This window comes from Rhinolophus ferrumequinum, chromosome 13 (genome assembly GCF_004115265.2).
Source record: "Rhinolophus ferrumequinum isolate MPI-CBG mRhiFer1 chromosome 13, mRhiFer1_v1.p, whole genome shotgun sequence".
In the NCBI taxonomy this organism is placed as follows: domain Eukaryota; kingdom Metazoa; phylum Chordata; class Mammalia; order Chiroptera; family Rhinolophidae; genus Rhinolophus; species Rhinolophus ferrumequinum.
Window position 1 is genome coordinate 2,585,411 of NC_046296.1, and position 25,355 is coordinate 2,610,765.

General features: G+C 39.1%; 1 protein-coding gene across 4 annotated transcripts in view; it reads right to left on the bottom strand.

The window, feature by feature from the left end:
* IL1RL1 (interleukin 1 receptor like 1) overlaps window positions 1–21,275 on the bottom strand; it is a 29,475-nt gene extending 8,200 nt beyond the window's left edge. Inside the window, exons 1-8 of one of the 4 annotated variants that reach the window (XM_033124202.1) lie at window positions 21,161–21,275; window positions 6,615–6,821; window positions 5,856–6,066; window positions 4,659–4,833; window positions 4,400–4,562; window positions 3,006–3,077; window positions 1,415–1,556; window positions 1,180–1,322 (exon numbers count right to left, since the gene is read on the bottom strand). In XM_033124202.1, coding sequence (XP_032980093.1) covers window positions 1,180–1,322; window positions 1,415–1,556; window positions 3,006–3,077; window positions 4,400–4,562; window positions 4,659–4,833; window positions 5,856–6,066; window positions 6,615–6,675 — 967 coding nt within the window. In that variant the 5' untranslated portion in view covers window positions 6,676–6,821; window positions 21,161–21,275. Of the gene's footprint in view, window positions 1–1,179; window positions 1,323–1,414; window positions 1,557–3,005; window positions 3,078–4,399; window positions 4,563–4,658; window positions 4,834–5,855; window positions 6,067–6,614; window positions 6,822–7,626; window positions 7,760–21,160 lie in introns of those variants that run through there. The other 3 variants (XM_033124205.1, XM_033124203.1, XM_033124204.1) reach the window with 3 other exon arrangements.
* Window positions 21,276–25,355: the final 4,080 nt, after the last annotated feature.

The following is a 25,355-nucleotide window of genomic DNA, read 5'->3' on the forward strand; positions in this document are numbered from 1 at the left end:
ATAAATAATTACTTTATGTGATGACAACACCAAATACTTCCTATAAGTGCTTATAAACAGGAAAACACTGCCTGGGCTTGAATTCTTGCTCTATAACTCTAGTATTTGGCAAATTATTCAACTTCCCTTTGCCCCAATTTTCTCACTTTTAAAATTAGATGATAGTGATAGTCTTTTCCTCCTGGAGTATTGATCTGATCTTTTTTTAAAAAAAATGAGAAATTAAATGTAAAGTAATTAGGTCCTGGTACATAGGAAACAATGGATAAATATGTAATATTATTATTATGAGTATCAACTATTTATTTGATAATATGAGGATATAGGCTTTTTAAGTTTTTGTTTTTAAAATTCAAGACCAAGCTGTAATTTCTTTTATTCTATGATTAGAAATAAAGGAATGCATTGTGACAATTTGGCAAGAGTAGCAACAATTTTTGTTTAATTTACACAGCTGTTGAAACAGAGTATAACCATGTTGATTTGCAGAAAAACAGGTGAAAGGTAACAAATACAAATAAACTAGAAGGAACAAAAGCACCAAGAACATATAATACGAAAGCAACTCCAACCCAGATGTAACCAGAGAACATTCTTAAAATGACAACGTAAGCAACATGTCAGGATAAGGGTTTCTTACTGGAATGGGCAGTAATGAAATACTTCCTTTTTATGCACTTTGCCAACCTCACTAACAAGATGTGTGGGGGTTTTATCATGACAAAAAATACATTATGAAAGGAAACATGTGTATAATATGTTATAGGAGGTAACAAAAGAACATATTCACAGTTTGCTGTTGGTGTGTTTTCTTTCACATACAGTGAGACAAAGAGAGCTAATGCAGTTAGAAAGCAGAAGGACAACCAAGGAAGCAGTTGGGTGTTGAAGAGGAACCAACAGGAGGAGTAAGAGAGAGAGAAGGAGGAAGAGGAAGGAGAAAAGGAAATAAAGCAGTAGAGGAGCAGCCAGACCAAGAGAAACATTATGAGAAGACCTCAGTGCAGAAGATTAGTGTTTGCAAGAGGAGAAGCCCGTTTTATGAGACGGGCCACTTCTGTTGTCTTGACGGGTCGCCCTGGAACCACACTGCAATACCTTGTTCTCTAAGAAAATGGTTTCAGCTTTACAGCTGATACAGCACACTCTGGTGGCCAAAGTCTCAGAAACACTTCTTACTTGGCTTTTTCCTTAGTCTTATGGTGTGTCTTCTCAAGCCATGCAAATTCAGGGCCAGACAGTCGTACCTCAGTGAAAAATCTTCTTCTCTTACATCAGCTATTCTTAAGACGATGCTTAGACAAGTCAGGTCATTGCTAGAACTAAGAAGGCAACTTGTTACTTTTAATGCTTACTTGTTCATTGCAATTGTGTGGAAGGGGCAGGGGGTGCTTTAACTTCAGTAGGAAAATACCTTTGATTTTGTTCTTGCCCCTCTTGAATTCTTGCTTCACCAAAGCTCCTAACTTTGATTCTGTTAACCTCCCACAGGACAGCGGCTGAAAACTGAAAGCCTTTCCCAAAGCAAGCAGAGCAAGTAAAGTTTGCCGGTTTTCCTAGATGAGAAGTAAAGAAACTCATCAATGAAATTAAATTCTGCAACTAGTATTTAATATAATGTAAAAAAGTTCATTGATCACCTAGTGTGTGCCATGAGTTGATTTCCAATCCCCTTCCTCATCTTTACCACCATCTCCTTTCTGTGCCCTCCCTTTTCCTCCTGCCCATCCCCGTGGTCTTCATTTCACTAACAATTCCGTTGAAGCTTAGATCCCCACACTCCTCTCATCCCCAGTGAAAAGTAGACACAGTGACTCTAGCTTCACCAGTCCCACATTACGATACAGTATTTCTCTCTACCATAAATTTGAATTTCATTTTAACAGCTCTCTTGCACACTGTTCTCCTCCTTCCAAATTCTCTTTACCTCTCTATAAGCTGCCTTGGTAAGTAAAGCGTTTTACCTGGTATTTAATGGTCCAGCAAGAGCCCTCTCCATGCCAAGTCCCTTACCTGGAGAATCCCTCCTTTCACAACTGAAAGCATAAGGGCTGCCTTCCTACCTTGGAGTATGCATTTAGCCACCCCTTTTGAGCCCTTGGTTCCTGTGTCTAGAATTAGGTATCTGAAGAGGGATGAGGGGCTCAGCGTCTCTTGGAAGGGTCCAAGGGTATAAATAACCAATTAGAACACAAGGTATTCTTGTGTTCGAGTGGAAAGATTGACGAAGTGACATGGGAATACAGGGGAAGAAATCACTGCGGGGAGCAGGGTTGTCATGCTGCACAGGTAAATGGGGGCCCTGGACTCCATAAAAACGAGGCTCTGATCATGCTCTCTGACAGTGAAGGAGGGTGGCATGGGGGGATTTCAGAGAGGAGGTGATATTTGAGCTTAGTGTTGTGAGGTGACCGGGAGGCACACCGTGGGCAAGGCAGGGAAGAAGATGGAAATGCTGTTTATCAGCATAAGAGCTGTGAGGTAGTCAGAGTGGGGGGAACGGGGTATGTGGGGTTAATGGCTGCAGATGGGCCAAGAGGAAGGTGAAGACCAGGTGAGAGGACATTCTACGGGCTAAGAACTTTGAATTGTACCCCACCTTTGGTGGGGAACCAGGAAAGGCAGAGATGGACAGAGTTAGAAAGTCTGGGTTCTCGTCCTTCCATCATTGATTATCTACAACCTGGGGCACGTCGCTGAGCCTAGCTGAGCCTAAGTCTCTACAAGGCTAAAGTGGGAACAATTTCTCGACAGAAGTGACAACAGTACACGTGAAGGCACTGTGAGTTACACAGTGCAATCCAAACGTGAACACTGCATAATGCTGTGACCACGTATGCCTAACGTTAACGTGTGCCAAGGCAGGTGGGTCCCCCCGTGACATCTCATGTAATCCTCAAGACCCACTATGCTAATTGCATGACCCCCACTTGGGGAATTCAGACCAGGTGTCAAAGGGAAGGATTTTCCAGGCAACATTTACAGCATTCTTACAGTTTTCTTACCGATTTCCACGTCGTTTGTTTCATTTTGTGCAGGGGCTATAATTACTGGAAATATAGAAAAGCCTTCCTGATCTTAAATCAAAGACAAAAGGATGTAAGTATTAGAAGAGCATTGGGATTATCATTAATATAAAGCTTGTATTTTCATATTTCTATTCTATTTCATAGCAATATTTTTCAAATTTTTCTGACAATGACAATGACAACAAATACACACACACACACATACTCATGACTGAAACAAAAAAAAATTCTAGTAATGCTTTCTCTTACTATCTATAATGCTCTTTGATACTTTCTATTCTTTTTTATCTCATTAAACAAATAGTAGTCCAACCCATTAAATTAATCACATCACCAAACAATTGTTAGAAAACCACAATTTTACAAGAAAGAAGAGCTCAAAAGACTCATGAGAATGATAAACACATAAGTCCCCACTTCTGCTCACAGTTTTCCACCATCGAAGCCCATCCTACTAGGAAATCCTAATTCCCAGTGGCCCTGATGCCTAGAGACATGAAAAGAGGGTGTCTGGAGCACCGCGGCATTTCTACACCCCTTGGTTCTCAGGGTGGCGTGATTAAGAATCCCTGCGGATTTGATGTGAATCAGTGAGAGGCACTGATAGAAATGTGGTCTGGTGATGCTTATTCTACAGTGGAGCTTCGAAAAACTGCAAAGAAAACTTCCCCCCACTACTGCTTTGCCCTAAGACATCTGCCACACATAATGGTTCTACTTTGTCTATAGCTGGAGCTCAAGCTCCGCTAAGGAGACACATCTTTGTAGATTTGATACTCCTGATTGTGAACTCTCCCCCAAATGGGCTTTTACAGAATTGAAAGTATATTAGAAAAAGAAAAAAAACTTATAATTAAGTGACCTACGTGAAGTTATTGATGATGTTGAAAGCATTGTAAACAGGATTGAAAGCCGCTCAACAATATCTATGTATCTTTACAAAGCTTCTCACTCACTACTAATCCAGTGAGTTATATTAAAAGCTAAGATTTTTTTTTTTCTATTTATAGAGCCTCTGACAACAAATTGGGAGAAGGAAAGTCAACCTTTCTCTCCAAATAGTTGTAGGGCCATTCAAAAAAGTTAATTAAGTAAACATGCAGATCACACGATCTTTGAAAAATGAAGTCAAAAAGGAAAGAACAGATATGGCTTTGAATTAATAGCGTAATCTCCCTCTGAAATTTCTTAAATCTTGATAGTGTATTTAGAAAATCTTTTTGCATCATGGTAGAGACCATGCAAATTAGACGAAGCAGGAGGAAGTATCAGGCAGGAGGATGAAGCACAGGAAAATCAAAAAGAAGGTCCCCATTCCTCCCACGTGATCTGTTGTCAAATATTCTATTTTGTTAAATTCAGTAGCTTACCTTGAATTTCTAATGATCTGGTTGCCGTCACAATGTAACTGACTCCATTTTCATTGTGCATAAATTTGCATGTATAATCACCCGCGTCCTTGCTAGTTGCATTGTCAATCAGCAAATATGTCCCTTGTGTATAGTACCTTGATCCTTGAAGAGCTGTACAACCCTGAAATGAAAAATGCCATTCCACTTTCAGTAATTCTTTACTTACATCTATTTTCATTGTGTCATTTTCAACTATTTCCCCCCAGTTTCCTTTTACCTTAAACCACTCGACTGGTGCTGTCCAATTGTAGAGGTTGATGGTAGGACAATATATTCTAGATTTTTTTGGTGATGTAGATGTTGTTGAATATATCAGGTCATCTGGAATTTTGCAACCCGGTTGTTTCTTATATATGGTGATATTCACGTATCCAGTCTTATTGAAGTTAGAACTATTAAAGTAAATCAAACAACTTTTAAAAATTACTTAGGATTATGAAATAACTTCATCCAAATCTACCTTTTACTAATTTTTTTTTCTTCTTACAACAACTGATAGAGTGGTTTGTTTCTTTTTTTAAAATAATCATTAAAATCTAGGGCTTTAAATACCATTTTGATACATTTGAGATAAAACAGAACCCCTATGGCAGCCCTAAAACATTATTTTATGCACTATATCTGTGATAATGCTAAGAGCCCAATAAAATAAAGATAATTAGTATTTATTGACAGTTCACTATGTACCATTCATGGTGGTAACATTAACTCGTTTTATTCTCACAGTAATGTTTTGAACTGGGTTATATTATCAATATATTTTACAGATGAGGAAATTGAGGGATAGAGAAGTGACTTGCCAGCATCATACAGCTACCTGGTGAGCATGAATTTAAAACTGAGACTTGTCTGACCTCAGAACCTAGGCACATAACTACACACACCCTGCCTTTTAATGTAGTTCATCTGACATTTTATATGTACCAAATACTGGCACAAAGTCAAAACATTTAACACTTTGCATGTAGAGTAAGTACTTTGTAGGCGCACAATCTCACATAACTCTCTTTAGCTTACCTCAGCATAAGGCACTGGTAACTGCCCCCTTTGCACCCACCATGGGCCTGCTGGATGCCCATCACCTAAGTTATTGGTTTTTGTGCTGGTTTGTTCTCACTTCAGCCAAAATTGAGCAATTGTTCTTAGTTTTCTTGGTCACCAGGAAAGCGAGGCCTTTTCTAACTGGGCTACAAATTAATCCCTGTAGTTATCCATCCAAATAGATCATAATCGTAAGCCTAAATCCCAACCTGATGGTGTTCCTAGAAACACTCTTTCATTCAAATCATTTTGTAAATTCAACTGTTCCAGAAAAGACTACAAAGGGAAGAAAGAAAGTGAAGGCAGCTCACACTATCAACTCTTACAGAAAAGAGAGCAAGCACAAAGATGATGGTGGCTGTCTGGATCCTACCTTCTGACAATGCAAGTATACATTCCAGAATCTCCAACGTTGGCTGGGAGAAGCTTAAGATGTTTCCCAGAGGCAAATATGCGATTTTCTTTCTGGGTGGTAATACTTTTGTTGGTTTTTGAGTAATACCAGTCCACGTGGTTTCTAGATTGTGCTTGTCGGGGACATGTCACAATTAAAGCCTCATTTTCCAGGCCCCAGGATGATTTGCCTGCAAATAAAAAAAATATGTATATATATGAATATGATCCTGAAAGGATCATGTGAAAAGATTACAATTCCTATATTCTAGGATATTCCCTTCTAGGATTAAATTGAGAAAGGGTCCATACTTTGTTATACTTTAACTGAGAAAGAATAAACAAATGATTACGATTTTTTACGAAATGTTCTAATGGTTACCACAGATTAATGGATTACTTTGGAGCTAAATCTCCCAAACTGCTCCAGTGGAAAAGCAGCCATGTCGATCCACACAAAACACCTTGTCAATCAACAAATGCTTACAATCCTTCTACGTACAGGCACCAAGTTAAATTTTGACATATTTGAATATGTAAAACTAAAATTATGATAGCTTATTATGCAGGATTTATCTGGATAGATTGGTGATGAAGAATGAGTACAGAGCATAAATGAATTTTCCAGGTTATGATTCAACTGGACTGAATGGAAGCAAGCAGTTTAAAATAAGGCAGAAGTTCTTGGAATTACTTAACTTAAACATTTTTTAAATTATAGTTGAAAAGCAATACTCACTAAGCGTAGCTACTGTGGAAAGTTTGAGAAGTGTTAAAATTGCCAAGACCCAAAGTCTCATTCTCAGTTTGTCAGTCGATAACTGTGTTGATAACTGTTGAGATTATTCAAGTTGAATCGATGACATATGATAGCGCAGGTCTCCCAGAGGAGGCTCTTGGTGCTCCTTAAGATTTATCGTTGGAAAGAGCTGTCAGCCTCTCTCTACTGAAAAAGAAATCATACAAAATCACAAGCAAAATATTTACAGCCATGAATTTTACTTGCTTAATACTCCCCCTAGGAGAATTAATCAACAGGTGTTTGTTACATATAAACATTTATAACTGCAGAGTATCAGACATGCATCATTGCATTTATTCCTACTGAACCTTTGGGCCACGTAGGCCTGACCACGGTCATGGTATTTCACAGTCTTATGACAATGGACTGAAAGAAGCTGGGAAGAAAGAAAACGAGTTTCTAATTTGAAAAAATTAGAACCGTAAAATTCAACAGACCCTAGAAAACATAATATTCTAGATGCTAATATGAAACCACAGACATCCACACAGGTTGTGGTGGCTGTGTGCACAAACGTAACTCACACTCCGGCACGCATGCAAATAGTCATCAAAAAGCCACTAAGGAACAGGAACCTGATGGGTAAATCATTAATCAAATAGTCACCCTGGACACTACAATGAACCCTCAAAGTTTGTCCCTGCCTCAGCTTTCCCCCAAGACTTACCAAAGGCTTTCTAAAAATACTTGAACATCTGTGGAAAATAATTACCTGATTTTCCTATTTTTCTTTCAGCAAAAGAATCACTTAACTACTTTTTTTTTTTTCTTGAAAAGTCAGGGGAGAGGTGGAACCAATACAGAATTTGACAAATATAAGAATAAACGCAACCCCCTTGATGTATTTCAAGAAAGCACATTTCCTTTAAACGTGAGTTGTTGATACTTTTCTTATGACATGTATAGAAACATTTTTATGACAGACTTTAGATAAGTAATTGATGCTTACCTGGACTGCAGGACAGAACGCAATGAGCTGCAAGTCAATGACAGAGCCCACAATAGCACCCAGCGCTGTCGCTCTGTCCTTTCAGACTCCTCCCATACAAGCACCCTCTTTTATTTTAGAGGGGAGACACTCAAGCACATCCTACAAGTCACCACTCCACCCACTCTGAAATTTGACTTTTGCCAAAATTCATGACTTGTTCAAAAATGCTGCACAGAATGTACCGAGAATTCTTGACCTTAATATATAAATATTTAAACCCAGGGACATTGAATAATCCCCTCAAACGACGTAATCAGATTATCTCCCCCTATTTTAGCATCAGTTTCTCAAACTGAATGATGCTTGTTGTTTTTTGCCCTCATATTATTACCCTTTTGGTTCTAATTAATCCTGAAATCTTGGGACCTTGACATCACTCTTCCAGACATTTCTTGAAACTTCATCTGGCAGACATTAGCTAGGCAGGCTCAGCCAGTGTTGGCAGGTTTGGCGCAGAGAGTTTCAAAAGCAAACTGTGTGGATAAACAATAAGAAGTAAACAGGATTTGAGGGAGGGCTGGCGTTGTTTTATTTGTGGTTCCGAATGTGACCCAGTCTCCTTCGAAAACAGATTCCAGCTCCTCAGACTTAGGTCCTTGTTGAGCTTTCAGACTGGATGGAAGAAGAAAGTTTTTTGAAGGAGTTCAGAGAAACAGAGGGAGGCTGCGAGTAAGAAGGCCACCTCAAAGGAGTAACACGGAAGACCATAACCCTCAACTCTTGAGCTCCATGTAAAGTACATGCTAATTGCAAAATGTGGTTGTAGCTACACACTGCTGGTAGGACTCTATCATGATGCTCTTATTATCACCCCCGCTTTACAGATAAGGACACCGAGGCACAGAGAGGTCAGAGCAACTTGTTAAGTCACATACTGCTGAGCCGTAGAGTCAGAATTTGAACCCAAGCAGGCTGCCCCCAAAGGCTGAATACCTAATCACCATAATGCCACCAGGTGAGGAAGGTTAAGAGAGGACATACTGCCCATGCCCAGGAGGCAGCATGACGATGGGAAAGGCGCGGAGGTGTTGTGCACGGGCAGCCACTGTTCCTGTCACGGGCCAGCAGCTCATCAGAGTGTCAGGGGCTCCTTGGGCGCTCCTAAGAGCTGCTATGATCCCACACTGTGTGTGGGCGCTGGGGAGGGAAGGTGAAATATCTACGATATATCTAAATGTATGTACCTGTATCTCAAAGGAAATATAATGAAATGCTAACAGTAGTAGTTACCCGGGAAGTGATATTAGAGATAATTAAAATTTTCTTTTTAATACTTGATGAGAGAGAGACAGAGAGAGAGAGAAGGAGAGAGAGAGAGAGAGAGAGAGAGAGAGAGAGAGAGAGAGAGAGAGAGAGAGAGAGAACATGTGCTGCAAGAGTTCTAGGTGGGTTTTTGGAGTATCTCCAAAATTTGGTTTTAGTTACACATTGCTGGTGTGACTCTACGAGTATTCTATGAGTAATTCAACTTAATTACTCTATGAGTAATTCAACTTAATTTTGAAACTCAGCACATCCCAGAAGGATTCAGGGACTAATTCCGGATAATAATAATAATGATAATGATAATGATAATAATAATAACTAAGTTTTCTCTAGAACTCTCTCTATGACAGATATAGAGAGTATGTCCTCGCCACCCCCACCCCAGCCCTGACTGCAGCTGGTAGTCTGCTTCATCTGCATGGGGTTTAATCCGATTCCAGACACTGGTCATGTGCTCTGACAGAAGAGATATAGTCTTGTCACCACTTAGAGATTCATCAGGAAATGTTTGCCATAAATTCAAGGAATTAGGCTTGCTTCTTGCTATTCTCCACTTAGTTGTCAAAGTTTTTATTATCAAGACCATATGAGTTTTGAAACTGAGACCACACAATCAGGCGTGCTTGGAATAGTAAATTCCAGACAATGTTTGATCAACAAAATAATATGAACGTAAATGTCTTATACTTGAACATGAACTTATATTTTGTATCCAAAACATCTTTGTAAACACTTTATTAAATGTAGGCATTTATTCATGAAATTAGGCCACACTTACATTGGTTTCTTGGTTTTAAATAAAATTTCTGAGTTAAAAATAAGGTTTCCGGTAGAATTTTAATATAACAACCATGAAATCTTACAGAAGCGTTTAATGAAGTCTAACTATTAGTATGAAATAATTCAGTCATCCATTCAACAGTTAAGTGCTGACATCCAAAGTACCGTACTGTGTAGTACTTATCATCAACATCTTTGAAATTTTACAGATGAAAATGAAAACCCAAGGATGAGACTGTTAAATCATTTGATGAGGCTCACCCGGTGTGGCTGGGATGGAAACCAGATTTGTCGAACCTCAAAGCCAAAGCAATCTTTTTTTCTAGTATCAACTCAAAAAGGGAGAGATTGGAGTAGTAAAGCTTTCCTTCTTATAGTTGCAACTGGGTTATTGTTTAACAGAATAAACTAGTCTAATTTCTCTTGAGCCTCTTCTTTATAAAGAACTAAACCATTTTGACTTCTAACTATGATGACACCAGCCAGTGCAAAACTACAGTCATTTATAGCAACTTAACAAGACAAAATGTGAAAGGCAAGGGCTTTTAATAAATAAATAAAAGAGAGATTTATTTATTTTATTTGTTTTATTTTATTTTATTTATGTATTTTATTTTATTTATTTTATTTATTTATTTATTTTATTTTATTTGGCCATGAATTTCTGCCAAATTAATCAGAAACTTTCTAGTGTCTGCTTGTTTCTCTGACAGATGCCAGCTTTTTAAGTTTTCTCAGAATTACTCTTCATTTCCACTATTAATCTAATCTTATTTGGTCATAACATTTTTCTGATTTGGGGATTTCAGTTTTGAAATCTTGCCTGTCCCTATTTATAATCTAATTTGCTGACATTTCCACTAAAAACAAAATAAAACAACAAACAAACAAAAAACCCTTTATTGCCAGAGACACAGCTAGCTGCAAGCATTTGGAAAGGGGTGCCCAAATATTTCGTAACTTCCATGACATCGTGCGAGGCTTATTCGTTTGTCTTGGCAAGTGTTGTAGCTAAATTATAATAAAATAACAATAAAAATGTCTTACGATCCAGAGCTGGCCTAGTCTTACTATAAACCACATCAAAAAAAAAACAGGGAATTTCTGTTGTTAAACTTCCATAAATTTAAGTGGCTCAGATTCTCACTCAATAATTCTCACAAGAAGAAGGGGAAATCTTTTCCCTATTTCACCAGAGAACATTTTCAGATGTCACTTTCAGCCCATTTGTCCTGATGAAATGTTTGTAGAGCCTGTGATGACATATGAGACATGTGCCATTAGGTGGAGTGTCTGGGCCCAGCTCCATTCCCTGTGTCACCTTGGGCAAAGCACTTAGTTTTTTATTCTTCTTTGCCATACTCCAAACTCTAGGAGAAAATGCTCAGCTCCTTCCCTTCATCTTCCTTTTGGCTGTATGCAACTTTTCCCCTAAAAAACTAGAAGAAACTGGTATATATTCAAGGACAAACTGTAATTAACAAAGTCTTTATATATCCAGAACTAAACTCCTGATCGCCTCCCTCACCCCTAAGAAATGCAGCTTTTCCCACAGGCCTCCTTATGTCAATGATGACAACTCCATCACTCCAATGGCTCACGCCAAATCTTTCCACACATGACGGACTCTTCTCTTCCTCACATATCTGAGGTGCAAGCCATCAGGACATCCGGTCGGTTTCACTTGTGAAGTACACCCTCCTTGCAACCACCTCTCTCTACTTCCATTGCCACCTTCCTTGTCTAGATTTTAGCAATAGCTTCTAATTGTCCTCCCTGCTTCCACAGGCACCCCTCTTCAGGTTATTCCTAATACACAGGCTCCAGACATCCTGTTAAAATCCAAGTCAAATCATATAGGCCTCCAATGTCTTTCCACCTCACCCCAGGGAAAAGCCAACATGCTTCCAGCAGCTGGGAGGGAATCTGAAGCTGGCCATCACCTTCTCTGACTCCTCCTCCCCAATCCTGTATCCTCCCTGCCATTCCGTGAATGCACTTGGATATTCCCCCTCTGCACTCGCTCTTCCTCCCATCTAGACTGTTCCTTCCCGTTACCCACAAAGTGGCCCCTGTCACCTCCTCAGCGTCAGTGCTCCCATTGCATCTTCTCAAGGAGGCTTACCCTGCCTATACAATTTTCTTTTCTTTTTTTTCACTGTTGATTATTTTTTTTATTGAGGTGAAAAATTCACATAACATAAATGTAACTGTTTTAAAGTGACCATTCAGTGACATTTAGTACATTCACCATGTTGTGCAACTACCACCTGTATCTAGCTCCAAACTATTTTCATCACCCTAAAATAAAACGGGATACCCATCGGTAGTCACTCCCCCGTTTCTTCCTTCCCCTATTTCTTAACAACTGCCCATCTGCATTGTGTCTATGGAGTTGCCTATTCTGAAAATTCCATATAATTGGAATCACACAGTAAGTGCCTTTCGTGTCTGGCTTCCTTCATTTAGTATAGTGTTTTCAAGGTTCATCCATGTTGAAACATGTATCAGTACTTCATTCCTTTCAAAGGTTGAATAATATTCCCCTGTATGTATGTACCACGATTTGTTTACCCATTCATCCTTTGAGGGACATTTGGGTTGCTTTTACCTATTGTGAATAACACTACTATAGACATTGGTGCCGAAGTATTTGTGTGAGTATCTGATAAATCAATTTTAAATTGCAGTGTCCCTTCCCCCATTGTCTATGTCCTTGCCCCACTCTGGTCTTTTTCTAGGGCTTGTGTTTATTGTTTATGTTCTGTTTTCCCCCACTAGAATATGAACTCCAGAAGGAAAGATACAGTGGTCAGTTTTATCCAGTGACATATCTCACGTGTCTGGAACAGTGCACGCACAACGTAACTGCTCAAAATTGTTTGTTGAATAAACCAGTACAACCTATTAGGTGGTGGAGTTTAGGGGTGTGAAAATACAGTGCTTACATATGGGTCTGAACAGGAGCAATGTACTTTCTACCATGCTTTTGCATCTCTCCCTTGAATTCTGTCTTTTCTGTTCTAACTCATGGTAAGGTGAAGCCTAAGTCACCCTTGAAAGGTCCTATGGGAACTCCTTGGCCAGCAGGAGACTCAGCATCCAGCAAGTCAGAGGAGCTCTGTGGGCGGAGGACACACAGGAGGGAGAAACGTAGTTGCTGGCCACATGAAAACTGGCCAGCATTAAGTGTTTGCATATGTGAAATGACTGAACTATCACTAAGATCCCTTGGAGGCTAATATTTTATGACCCATATAATCTCTCCTATACTAATTCCACAGAATCTATTGCATTTGTCATCCTTTATTTAGTTCCTGTACATCTTTCTTTGTCTTGGGGGTCAATGTGTTCTTTATTTTTTCAGCATTAGAATCAGCATCTATAATTTCTGTGAGAACTTTAAAATTTACATGGAAAATTAAAGAACTTAGAATAGCCAAAACATTGTTTAAAAATAAGAACAAACTTGGAGAGCTTACACAGCCCGACTTGAAGACTTAACATAAATTTACAATAATGAAAACAAGGTGGTATTCGCATAAAGATAGACATGTAGATCAAAGGATCTAGAAATAGACTCAAACATAGACAGGAAATGATTTTTATAATAGTACCAACATAAGTCTATAGGGAAAGCATAGTGTTTTCAACAAATGGTGATGGAAAAACTGTCTATCTATATTGAAAAATATCTTTATCTCATTATATACATAAAATAAAATCAAAATGGACTGTATATGTAGAAAATTACATAGTGGAAAATCTTCACAACTTGGAGGACAAATATTTCTTAGTCTGGATACAAAAACACTATCCATGAAAGAAAAATAAACAACTTGGACTTCATCAAAATTAAGAACTTCTATTCTTCAAAAGATATCTTTAAAATTTGAATAGACCAAGCTACGGATTCTGACAAAATCCTTACAATTTATACATCTGATGAAAGGCTTGTATGTATAATTCATAAATAACTCTTACAAGTCAATATAAAGAAGACAAAATTGCCCAATCAAAAAATGAGAAAAACACTTGAACTGAGATTTCACAAAAGAAAGTATATCAATAGCCAACAAACACATGAGAAAGATGCTCAAAGTTATTAGTCATGAGAGAAATGTAAAGAATTAAAACCACAGTGAGTTTCCACTTTAGGGCTAAAATTATACAGACTGACAATACCAAGTCTTGTAAGGGTGTGGTACAACTAGAATCATACGTTGCTGCTTGGAGTATAAAATGATAAATGACTTTGTCAAATGGTTGGCAGTTTCTGATAAATACTGTGTGACCCAGGAAGTCTTCTCCTAAGGATTTACCCAAAAGAAATAAAACATATGCCCACAAACACTTGAATGAATGTTCACAGAAGCTTGATGACCATCAGCACATAAATGGATCAACTATTTTATAGTCATACGATGGAATGCTACTGAGCAATAAAAAAGAAGGAACTACTGATTCATACAACATGAATGAATTTCAGAAACATTATCCCAAGTGAAGAAAGTCAGGTGTAGAAGAGTGCACACTCTATGATCCCATTTATATAATGTTCTAAAACTGTAAAGCTACTGAGTGATCACCTGGGGCAGCTTATGGGGGGGGGGAGTCAATGAACTATAAAGAAACATGAGAGAAATTTATGGGATGGTATCTTCACCGAGAAGATGGTTTCATAGGGTATACATTTGTCAAAACTTATTGAACTTTATACTTAAAATGTGTTCATTTTATTGCAGGTACATTTACATCTAGGTAAATTGTCAAACAAAACAGTTAAACAACATCTACTCTATGGTATAACAATTCCACGTCTAGTATTTATCCAAGAGAATGAAAAGCACATGTCCACAAAACATGTGTAAAAGAATGTTCATAAATGCCATATTCATAATTCCAAACAATCCAAAAGTCTCTCAACAGGGGAGTGCATAAAGAAAAGGCAGTGAGAGCTACTCAGCAATAAAAAGGATGGAATTACTGATATACCACAATGATGAATCCCAAAAAATATCACATTCTGTGTAAGTTTGACTTTGTTGCAAAATAGAAAACAATAAATCTTTTCTCCAAAAACTTATGCTAAGCAAAGGAAAGCAAACACAGCAAGTATGTATTGCATATTACACTTATAGGAAGTCCAATGACAGGCTCATGCATTTATCAAGCTGGAAACCATAAAGTATATGTTTGGGATTGTGGGAATTTGATTTGAAAGGAGTAGATAGAAACTTTCTGGGAAGAAGAAATGCTTCTATGTTGTTTGGAGTGGTGATTACGTGAGTGAATATAATTGCCTAATTTCATTCACCGGATAACGATGAAATTTTCATGACTACAGGTAGATAGGCTATGAGGGTACCAAAGAGCAACTTGTTTTCACTGTAAAACTTCCCTGGGGAAAGGTAGCCATCTTTCCCTGACAGACAAATTTGTATCTTTCTATGCAAAACACTACAGAAGGGCTGAGAATTCAGCATGAGCTTAAATAAGCTTTTAATTTGGGATCCCTACTCTTCTTGTTTCTCTTACTTGTCTTGATTGTTTTGCAAATAATCTTATAGAATCTGAACCTACTTTGGAAACACTGCATCATTTGTTTCTTTAAATTTTAATTTCGTTAATAACGCAAGATTGTAATGGCATTCGGCTATTGTCAGTGTCACCAATTACTTCCATGTAACTGCTAAAACCAATGTCAGTCCTCAGTCTTGACCTTGTCTTTAACTCTGAACAGCCTCTGCCCCAGTTGAGCAATTTCTCCTCCATCTTTTTCAGGACCCCACTGACCTCTCCTTTACATCTCCACTTCCCCCCACCACCTAATTGTTCAGTCCTTGAACCTCTTTTCGTTTCTATCGAAATTCATTCCCCACTTGATGCCATCCTGTTTCCTGGTTTTAAACATCATCCACGTGCTGATTTCACCTCAGAGGTAAACCTGCGGTCCAGACTTTTCCTTTGAACTTCAGACTCAGACATTCACCTGCCAACTTGACACTTCCACTTGTCTGTATCCGAGACTTCTCGAAATGACGGTTCTTCCCACCAAAACTTCTTCATTCAACAGCCCTTATCATGTTAGCTGATGGCAACTCCATCTTTACAGCTACACAGATCAAAACCCACCAAGATATTCTTATACCTCTTTTTCTCCAATACATGCCATCCAATCCATCAGCACGCCCCTCTGAATCTACTTTCCAAGTATATTCAGACCTTGACCATATGGCCACTTGTCATGGCCCTCACTGGTGATCTAGGCCACCAACATCTCTTGCCTGGATTATTGCAATAGCCTCTCAATTTGTCTCTTTCGTCCTTCCCTTGCCCCCTATAATCTATTTTCAAAGCAAAAAGCAGCATGATCCTTTTAATCACTCCTCTTGTCAAACCTCCCCTTTTACTCAGTGAAACGCAAATTCCTTGTGATGGACAAAAAAGGCCCTCATGGTCAGCCACCCCTCACACTCCTTATTTAGGTCCTTCTATGCCCTGCACCCTTATTTCACACCATGCACTATTTTCTCCTCCCTCTTCCCTGAACACCCCAAGCTGGCCCGCACCTCAAAGCGTTTGCACCAGCTGTTTCCTCTCTCTGGGATTCTCTTCTTCCATCTGTGTGGCATCTGTCTGGCTCATTCCCTCACCCCCTGCTTAATGCAGTCTGCACTCATTATCTAAACCTACGCTCCAAAATTCCTTTACCCTGCTCTATTTTTTCCATGGCTTTTATAGCCTTCTAGCTATAAAACATATGACTTATGTGTCACATACATTTTCTCTTTTGTTCACTTATATATCCCCAGGGGAGGTCCTCAATAACTACCTTTTGAGTGGACAAATGAACAGTCTATTTTTGCGTAAGCATAATGATTAATTTCCTCTCCAAATATACATTTACTGAATTGAATTCTTTTGTTTACAGGAAAGTTAGATTTAAGGATGCTTTCATTTTAAAGATGGAAATAGAAATAGGAGGTGGGTGAATTAGCCCTGGATTTGACCCAAAGTTTAGAGGCACAAACCATCACCAGCAGATTTTTAAAAAGGTGGGGTAGAATTAAAGTGGCAACAAGCATATACGAAAGGACAGAGAAAAAGGAAGAACCAAAGGAGTCATGTTTGAATTAAACCTCTAACTTGCTTAACTACTCCTTAATGACAGCCAAATCCATTCTAAGGTTAAGGTCATATGTTTGGTCACCATGATTTAAGAGTGTCTTAGTTTTATGAAGTTTAATGCAGACCACATTTTCAAAAGATTAATCACTTTGCATTGGACCTAGTTTACTAGGAAGTTCTCCTAACAAGTAATGTCTCTGATGTCTTTTAAAAGTTGGTATTTATGTCAGCAGTGATCTAACAGGGGCTTGCGGTGGGTGGGAGAGAGGCTTAACTATTCAGGAAACAGTGCTCAAAACGCATTGAAATGGAGATAAAGCAATTTTGAACATTCCAGCCCAGAATCTATCAGAGTCCTGCTTAAGAAGAGGGAAAAGATGAGAGAATTCACAACTGAAGTCTCTGTCTTTACCTCGATGCTTGCCATTCCTATAGAGAGTGAAACCCAAGGAAACTTGTCCCTCTTGAAAGTTGGGAGTCAAGAGATTCTGATTTTCCTTAGAGTTTAAGGTTACTGATCAGACAGTGAATTGAAGATATTCAGACACCAGTGTATAGTAAGCCAAGCTTCCAACACAGGGGAGCTGCTATTTTTTGACCAACTGAGGACCCCGGGTGAAAAAGGCTTTCTTTATGTAGAAAGTGCTGATTGGTCCTGGGGGTGGGCAGAGAGAGTGAGAAGCGTGGAGAGTGACCAGGAACCTCAGATGCAGAGCCATCATTCCATTCCCTTCCCTCAGGGATAAGCCCCCACCCTGGGAGCCTTGGTTGGGTACAGTGGGGCCAAGAGGGTGGAGGCTCCAGCACACAGGCCCTTCATCATTTTGACTACAAGGCTTCTGAGAGAAAGGTGGATGGAAGTCTTAATTCCAGCTTAGAGTGAGTTCAAACAGGCACCTAACATCCACTTAAATAGTGTTGAAAGAAGTTGTCTTGCTTAGGGTCTGCAGGTGAAGTTGAAAGTTATCCACGCACCTTGGGAATATGCTATAAACTCCTGTCTAAATCTCAGTTACATTCTAGTGGACACCATCTTTATTCTGTGTTTTTCCATCAGCACGCTCACCCCTTTCAGCCACATGCGGCTGGCTCCAGAGCCAATCCCACGGAGCCAACCCAAGCATTCTCGTGCTCATATTCAGTCTTGCTTCCATGAGCCAAAGCTCTCACCAGCGTTAGCATGGAACAGTAGTTGAATGCACAGGATCTGAGTCAGCCAGGCCTGGATTTCACCCCTACTTCACAGAATTATCATAAGAACAACAGGATATTTTGTATAGAGGAAACTTAGCTTGGGGTCTAGCACATAGAGCACTCTCAGTAAATAATTATTGTTGCTGTTACTGCTATGTTATTCCAAGTGTGTTAAAGACAACTTTGTCCCAGACAAGCCAGAGCCCCCTCCCCCTTGCTCAGATCCCCTTCATCACCCCCCATTTTTCCATTCTCCCCTGTGTCTGAGCCCAGTTCTAAAAGAAAATATAAGGAAAAACATAAGGGAAAAGCTTCATGACATAAGTCATGGCAATGGTTTCATGGATATGACACCAAACACATAGAAAAATAGACAAAAAGCAAAAAAAAAAAAAAAGACAGTAGGATTACATCATATTAAAAAGCGTATACACAGCAAAGGAAACAATCAACAGAGCAAAAATGCAACTTATGGAACGGAAGAAAATATTTATAAACCATATATATGATAAGGGATTGATTTCTAAAATACATAAGGAACTCTTACAACTCAATAGCAATAATAATAAGAGCCCATTTTTTAAATTGGGCTATTATTGTTATTATTATTATTAATAAACATTTCTCCAAAGAAGACATACAAATGGACAGCAGGTTTATGAAAAGATGCTCATCATTACTAATCATCATGGAAATGTAAACCCAAACCACAATGAGACATGACCTCACTCCTGTCAGAATGGCAATTATCAAAGAAACAAAAGAAGCAAGTGTTGGCAAGGATGCGGAGAAATTGGAACCCTTGTACACTGTTAGTAGGGATGTAAAATGGTACCGTTGTTATGGAAAACATGATGTAGGTTTCTGAAAAATTTAAAAGCAGAAATATTATATGATCCAGCAATCCTACTTCTGACTATTCATCCCAAAGAACTGAAATCAGGATCTCAGAGAGATATCAGCTCCCCCAGGTTCATTGCAGCACTAGTCACAATAGCGAAGAGGTAGAAACAACCTACATGTTCCTTGAGAGATGAATGGATAAAGAAGGTGTAGTATACACATGCACAGGAATACTATTCAGCTTGAACCTTAAGGGATGTTACGCTAAGTGAAATAAGCCAGTCACTGCATAATTCCACATAACTGAGGAATCTAAAACAGTCAAATACATAGAATCAAAGAGTAGAATGGTTTCCAGGAGCTGGAACCAGAGGGAAATGAGGAGGTAATCAAGGTAAAGTATCAGTTAAACAAAATGAGAAATTTCTAGAGATCTACTGTACAGAATGTACCTAGAGTTAACAAGATGACATTATACACTTGCAAGATTTGTTAAGATGATAGACCTCACATTAAGGGTTTTTATCACAGTAATATTTTTGATAAATGAAAGGTCTCTGTGTATAATCCACTCAACCCTTGCAACCCTTGCCCTTTCTTTTTCTGAGAACTGGACTTGGTTGTGGTTAGCGTTTTGTTCCACACCACAGGGACCTTTCTTTCCCTCCACCTTGAACTAGGACCCTACTCCATGCACACATGTGCACATGTGTGTACACTCACACAATCTTGGTGTCACCACTGCTGGGAGACTCCTGCACCGTGTACCACTCAGTAGAGTGAAGTTTCCCTTGGATATCAGTGCCACACAAATCTTTGGAGAGCCTCTCTTTTGCACCCACAGAAAACTGGGAAGTGTGAAGGGGTGAGCAGAGACATCATAGCACAAATATCTTGAAGGACCCAGATGTAAGAGTCCCCCTACTAGAAAAGCAGGAATCTGAAAACCAATGACCCTTCAGATGATCCGATTGAACTATTGGTCCACGTCTCCAAACACAGAGGCATCCAGTTAGGAAACTATGTTGGGACCAAAGAGCTCCTCCAAACTACATGTTCAAGAACAAAGAGAAGCTGGTTATCCTGCTGGGGATTCTGTCCAGTTCAAGCCAGCAGCCACACAGCCTGTCTGCAGGGCACAGAGGTAAGAGTTCCCAGAGCAAGACAGGAACAAAATAATGACGATAAGGGCTGACATTACTAAGTGTTTGCTGCCAGCTCAGTGTTGTGCTAAGTACTTTATATCCATTTAGTCTTTAAAAGCCTCTCTCTGAGTTTCGTATTGATAGTAATATGCTGGTTTTATAGGTAAGGAATACTAGACTTGAAGAGGTTAAATGAGTTGCCTAGAGTTACACATCGTAAGTGTGAAAGCAGGAAGTAATTGCAGCTCTGCATAGCTCCAGAACTTTCTGTCTCCAATACTCTACACAGCATATCAGAAATGGGATAACAGTGTCGCTATTGAGGGGTGTGTGTGTGTGTGGGGGGGGGGAATTACACATGGATAGTTTGGCCTCCAGAGTTAGTTAAAACAACAACAACAACAACAACAAAACCACTATGGCTAGAGGAAAGCACATACCCCCCCGCCCCACCTCCATTTCTCTGCTCCTGGAGGAAATTACAAGGGAAAACTGACACTCAGTGGGTGAAGCTTTGGTGGCCTGCTCTGCCATCACTAACTCTACTGTTGAGCTGCCTTCCAAGAGAAAAAGAATGGAACCATCAACCTGAGGTTCAAAGCAGTCACCTATGACAAATGTGAAATTAAATCACTACTCACTCACTACCCACCACTTCCCACCCACTCCCCAAAAAGAATGGCCCTCACCAACCTACCTCCTTATACCCATCGCTCTCATTTTCCACCCTATATTTCCTTCTCACACCACACACCTCTCCCTCACTCCTTTGCCCAGCAGCTCCTTACTTCCTAATTCTCTGCCCTTCTCCATCATGAGTAGATGAGATTCTACTTCTGGATTTTAGGGGATTCTAAAAAGAATGATTCTGGAATATGAACCCTCTGTCTATATTCTGCATTACCCCAAACTTCCCTACCCTCCATCAGACACTTTCCAATACCTGAGGCCAAAACTCCAGACAAGGAAGGCTTCAAGGAACTTCTTCAGTTTGTAACTTGGTTTTCCCATTGGTAATACTATGTTTTCATAAACCAAAAATCGATAGCACTTGTTTTTAACCTAAATTTTTGTTTTAAATTTCCATGCCCTTTGAGATAAAAGTATTTTGAAAAAACACCACAGACACTTACCGTTAGCAAATCCTACTTGAGCTCTTTCTTCCTCAACTTTCTACCAAAAGAGTTTATCAACTCTAGAAACCAACGTCTCTAATAGCTCTATGCAATGTAAATGCCCCTGTTTAAAATCCTCCCATTTTCCTTATCTGTTAAGACACAGGAACTACGTTACTGATCAACTGAAACTGATAAACGTAACTGTTAACTAATATCAACTTCAGTTTCCACCACATTCTCTATTCAAAAGATCTCTGATGAAGCTGTACTCCCAATTTTGACATTATCTCCATAGATGCACATTTCATCTTAACCATATTTTACCTTCCTTGTGGGTGAATTTCTCAACAAAACCTCCCTGACTCCATCTAGGTGGCAGATCACTTAGTACCCTGAGAGTGGGTTGCCAGCTGTAACTTCCTGAAAGCTGCAGCTATAGGGGAACAGTATAAATCTTTGCAGCAAGTTTTACTGTTGATGCCTCAGTGTCAATATTTTGACAACTCTGATACATGCTTTTTAAAAATTATTCATTTTTTTCAGTTACAGTTGACATTCAACATTATTTTATATTAGCTTCAGGTGTATAGCATAGTGGCTAGACATCTATATAATTTATGCAGTGATCCCCCCAATTAGTCTAGTACCCTTCTGATACCATACATAGTTATTACAATATTATCAACTATATTTCCCATGCTGTACTTTACATCCCCATGACTAATTTGTAACTACCAATTTGTACTTCTTAATCTCTTCCCCTTTTTCACCCAGCTTCCCAAATGCCCTCCCCTCTGGTAACCATCAGTCTGTTCTCTGTATCTGTGAGTCTATTTGTTCATTTCTTTCATTCTTTAGTTTCCACATAAAAGTGAGATCATATGGTATTTGTCTTTCTCTGTTTGACTTATTTCACTTAGTATAATTCCCTCCAGGTCCATCCATGTTTTCGCAAATGGTAAGATTTCACTCTTTTTTATGGCTGAGTAATATTCCACTCTATGCGCTCTAGGCTCTGTGTGTGCAAGGATTTTGCACATGCTCTCCCTTTACATCAGAGGTATATAATGGAAGCTCAGAGAGGCTGATTAATTACCTTCCCCAAAGTAATAGCCGGAACTCAAAGCCTCCACAACTGGACTCTTTCCACATGCCACCAGATGGCCTGTCTTGGATGATTATAATACAGATTTGTGGACATATATTGCAATTATCAGAATTCTGGATAAACTACTTGAATCACATGATCTCTTTTCCAAAGATATTGATGACTTTCAAATAATCAGAATGTTCCATCTGCCAGAAAATGCTCTAAAATGATAGAAAGAGCTGACATCTAGACAAAACCTGTTTTTCCTCTTACTAGCAGTGTGACTTTCAGCAAATTCCCTACATCTCTAAATCCTTTATGCAAAAGGTATTGTTCTCAATATTAAATGAAAAGTTATGCCAGGGTCAGCCACACTAAAGAGTAGTGGTAGCTTTCTGTCCTATCAATACTCAAAGTAGTCTCCCCATGACAATTGTGCTTAAAACAACAATAACAACAAAAAATTTTTCAAAATTTATTTTCCTTCATATTTACATCAAGACCTAGAAAACCAAATCACCTCTTCTCCTTACCCGTGGTCACCTACATAAAAGATGAAACTCTACAGCAGAATCCAATCACATACTCTACAATTTTTACACAAAGTATACTTTTACATGAGGTCATTCCTCCACTACGAGAGAACACTTAAACAATAAACCAAACAGCACTGTTTAATATTTTCAACATTGTCTCAGGTACTACGTAAGATACAGAGAAATGTAAGATTCATTCCTGACCTCAAGGAATTTGCTCTTTACAAAAAAAGGTGGGGAAGTGGAATGTAGCATTTCACAAATCTAAAAATTTTGAGTTTAAATTAGATATCTGCAACAATCTCAAAATTAAAAATAAAATAGGGTAGGTTATTGAGAGACTACGATATCATCTTTATTCAAGAGTGAAATCTTAACAATCTTTCTGGCATGGTTGAACTAGGGTTCTACCCTAACTCTAGATCTCTCGATATCCTTTATCATCACAGTGCTAAGACAACAGTATTTAAAAACTTGGGCCAACTCTGCTGTGAAATTTATCTTTCAAAAATTCTCTCAGCATTGGCACTTAATGTGTTTGGTAGTCATTAAAATGATAAATGGCATTTCCAATGTTTCTGTCAATGGTTCAAGACATTTGGTGAAGTTCAGGGAGGCCAACATCTGTCAGGGCCCACCAGGTTTGCTAATAAAGAAAGTAACATTAGAAGGAAAACCGAGTGTCCTCAGCAGCTATGGGTTGCTTCAGGAAGTTCCTCTTTAATAATCCCTGTATCTGTAAGGGCTCTGCATAATGGAATTCAGAGACTCCTGCTGACGCACCCAACTGGGATGGACAGACTGGGTGAGCCAAGGAGTGACAACAGCCCAGCCCCTTTGAGGATCTCTGCCTGGGCCTGAAGGCCTTTGACAGTGCCCCCCAAGTATGATTTGCCCTCCGGCTGCACCTACTAAAAATAACTTCACCCTGTGGAGGTGACTTTCCTGAACCAAGTGCCCCAGTACCAACAATAGACAATTCTTTATGGAAACAACATCATCTGTGACATTCAATGACATGAAAGAAAAGATGAACATTGGCCAAACTTGTTCATCTGAAATGGGAACAACAGATTGATGCTGCTGGAAGAGAAGACATGTTTGTGGGGTGTGTGCATGTGTGTTTGTGTGTGTGTGCAGGTGCTTGTTTGCCGTGTGGGTTTTGTCGACATGGAAAGGATATCTTAGCTCTGCACCCAAACCAAAATGAGCTTTGATAATGTCAAAAATCTCACTGAATTTCCAAAACCGAGGTTAGCTGGTCTTCACTGTACCTTGGAGAACTAGGAATAATTAATTCAGTCTCACTACCAATTCCACAGCCATATGACAACCCAGAACCCTCCCTATGATGTATACTAATTCCTGGGGCTCATTATCTCAAGGTCCCTTCTGTCTCAGGCTTCTGTGCCCAGAAGTCCCATCTCTGTTCCGCTCAGCATCAGCCCAGAACTCAGACCCTCCATTTTGTACAAGAAATCCAAACAGTTCTAAAATGTGGTACACCTATATAAACATTTGTACATTACTCAGAAGATCTCCGTCTTCCCCTCTCATTCCTGCTCATCACTACCCGTCCCCTTCCAGAGGTGCCCAGGAGCCTTTCACTTCTCCTCAGTGGCTGTCCCCATATGGGCACACCCCAAATCCACCAAGATGCTAGGCAGCTAGAAAGACTGCACCCATTTTAGAAAGAAGCTGAGGCTACAAGTTGCAAATTCCTTTTTCTCTGTCACATCTGCTTTTGGTTCACGTTCACCTCCCCATGTGCACCCTTCCCCACTTCTAGCACTTTCTTACCTCTTACCTGATTGTTACAACCCATGGAATTTGTTCACTAGTAAGACTTGCTGCTTTACTTTCTCAAGGAGTAAGAGTTTCTTGAAAAAACAAACAAACAAAAAACCCAAACTTCAAAAAATCTTATACATATAAATGTCTTGATGGCTTATAAAAGAATCTCCACACCTAAACATAAAGAAAATTGTAGGATAAGTGTATTAACCCAGAAAATTCTAATCAAATCTAATACATAGCCAGAAACTTCACTTTATTATAAGACTAGCTTTGTATGTCTCTACCTCACCGTTCACCCTGGGTCCCTCTTCCTTTCATCATATTTAACAAGAAAAATCTCAGTTTTATTTTATAGTCACATGACAGTGAGTTCATTCAGATCTTTTATGATTCCGTAATAGGTAAAAAAAAAAAAAGTTTCTGTTTTCAGGTGGTTACTTGGCTGTTCTTGATTTTACTGAAGCAGTTAGCCTTAATAATTGGCTCCTACTTATCCTAGTATAATCTATACAGACCTAAGACTTTGGAGTCATATATTTCTCTCTGTTTTTGAGAAATCAAAAATGAAAACCAAGCAAGAAAGCTAGTGTTCTCTCCCTTCCTTTTTACTCCTATATTCCAAAGTTTAAAAAAGTCCTTGTTTTGCTCAGATTTAGCAGAGGTGTTTGATTTGGGAGTTGAGGAAGAAGAGTTATGTTGAAGTTATATGTTCAACTGGAAGAAAAAAGTATTTTGATCTGAAAAATTTGATTTCTCTCTCTCTCTCTCTCTCTCACACACACACACA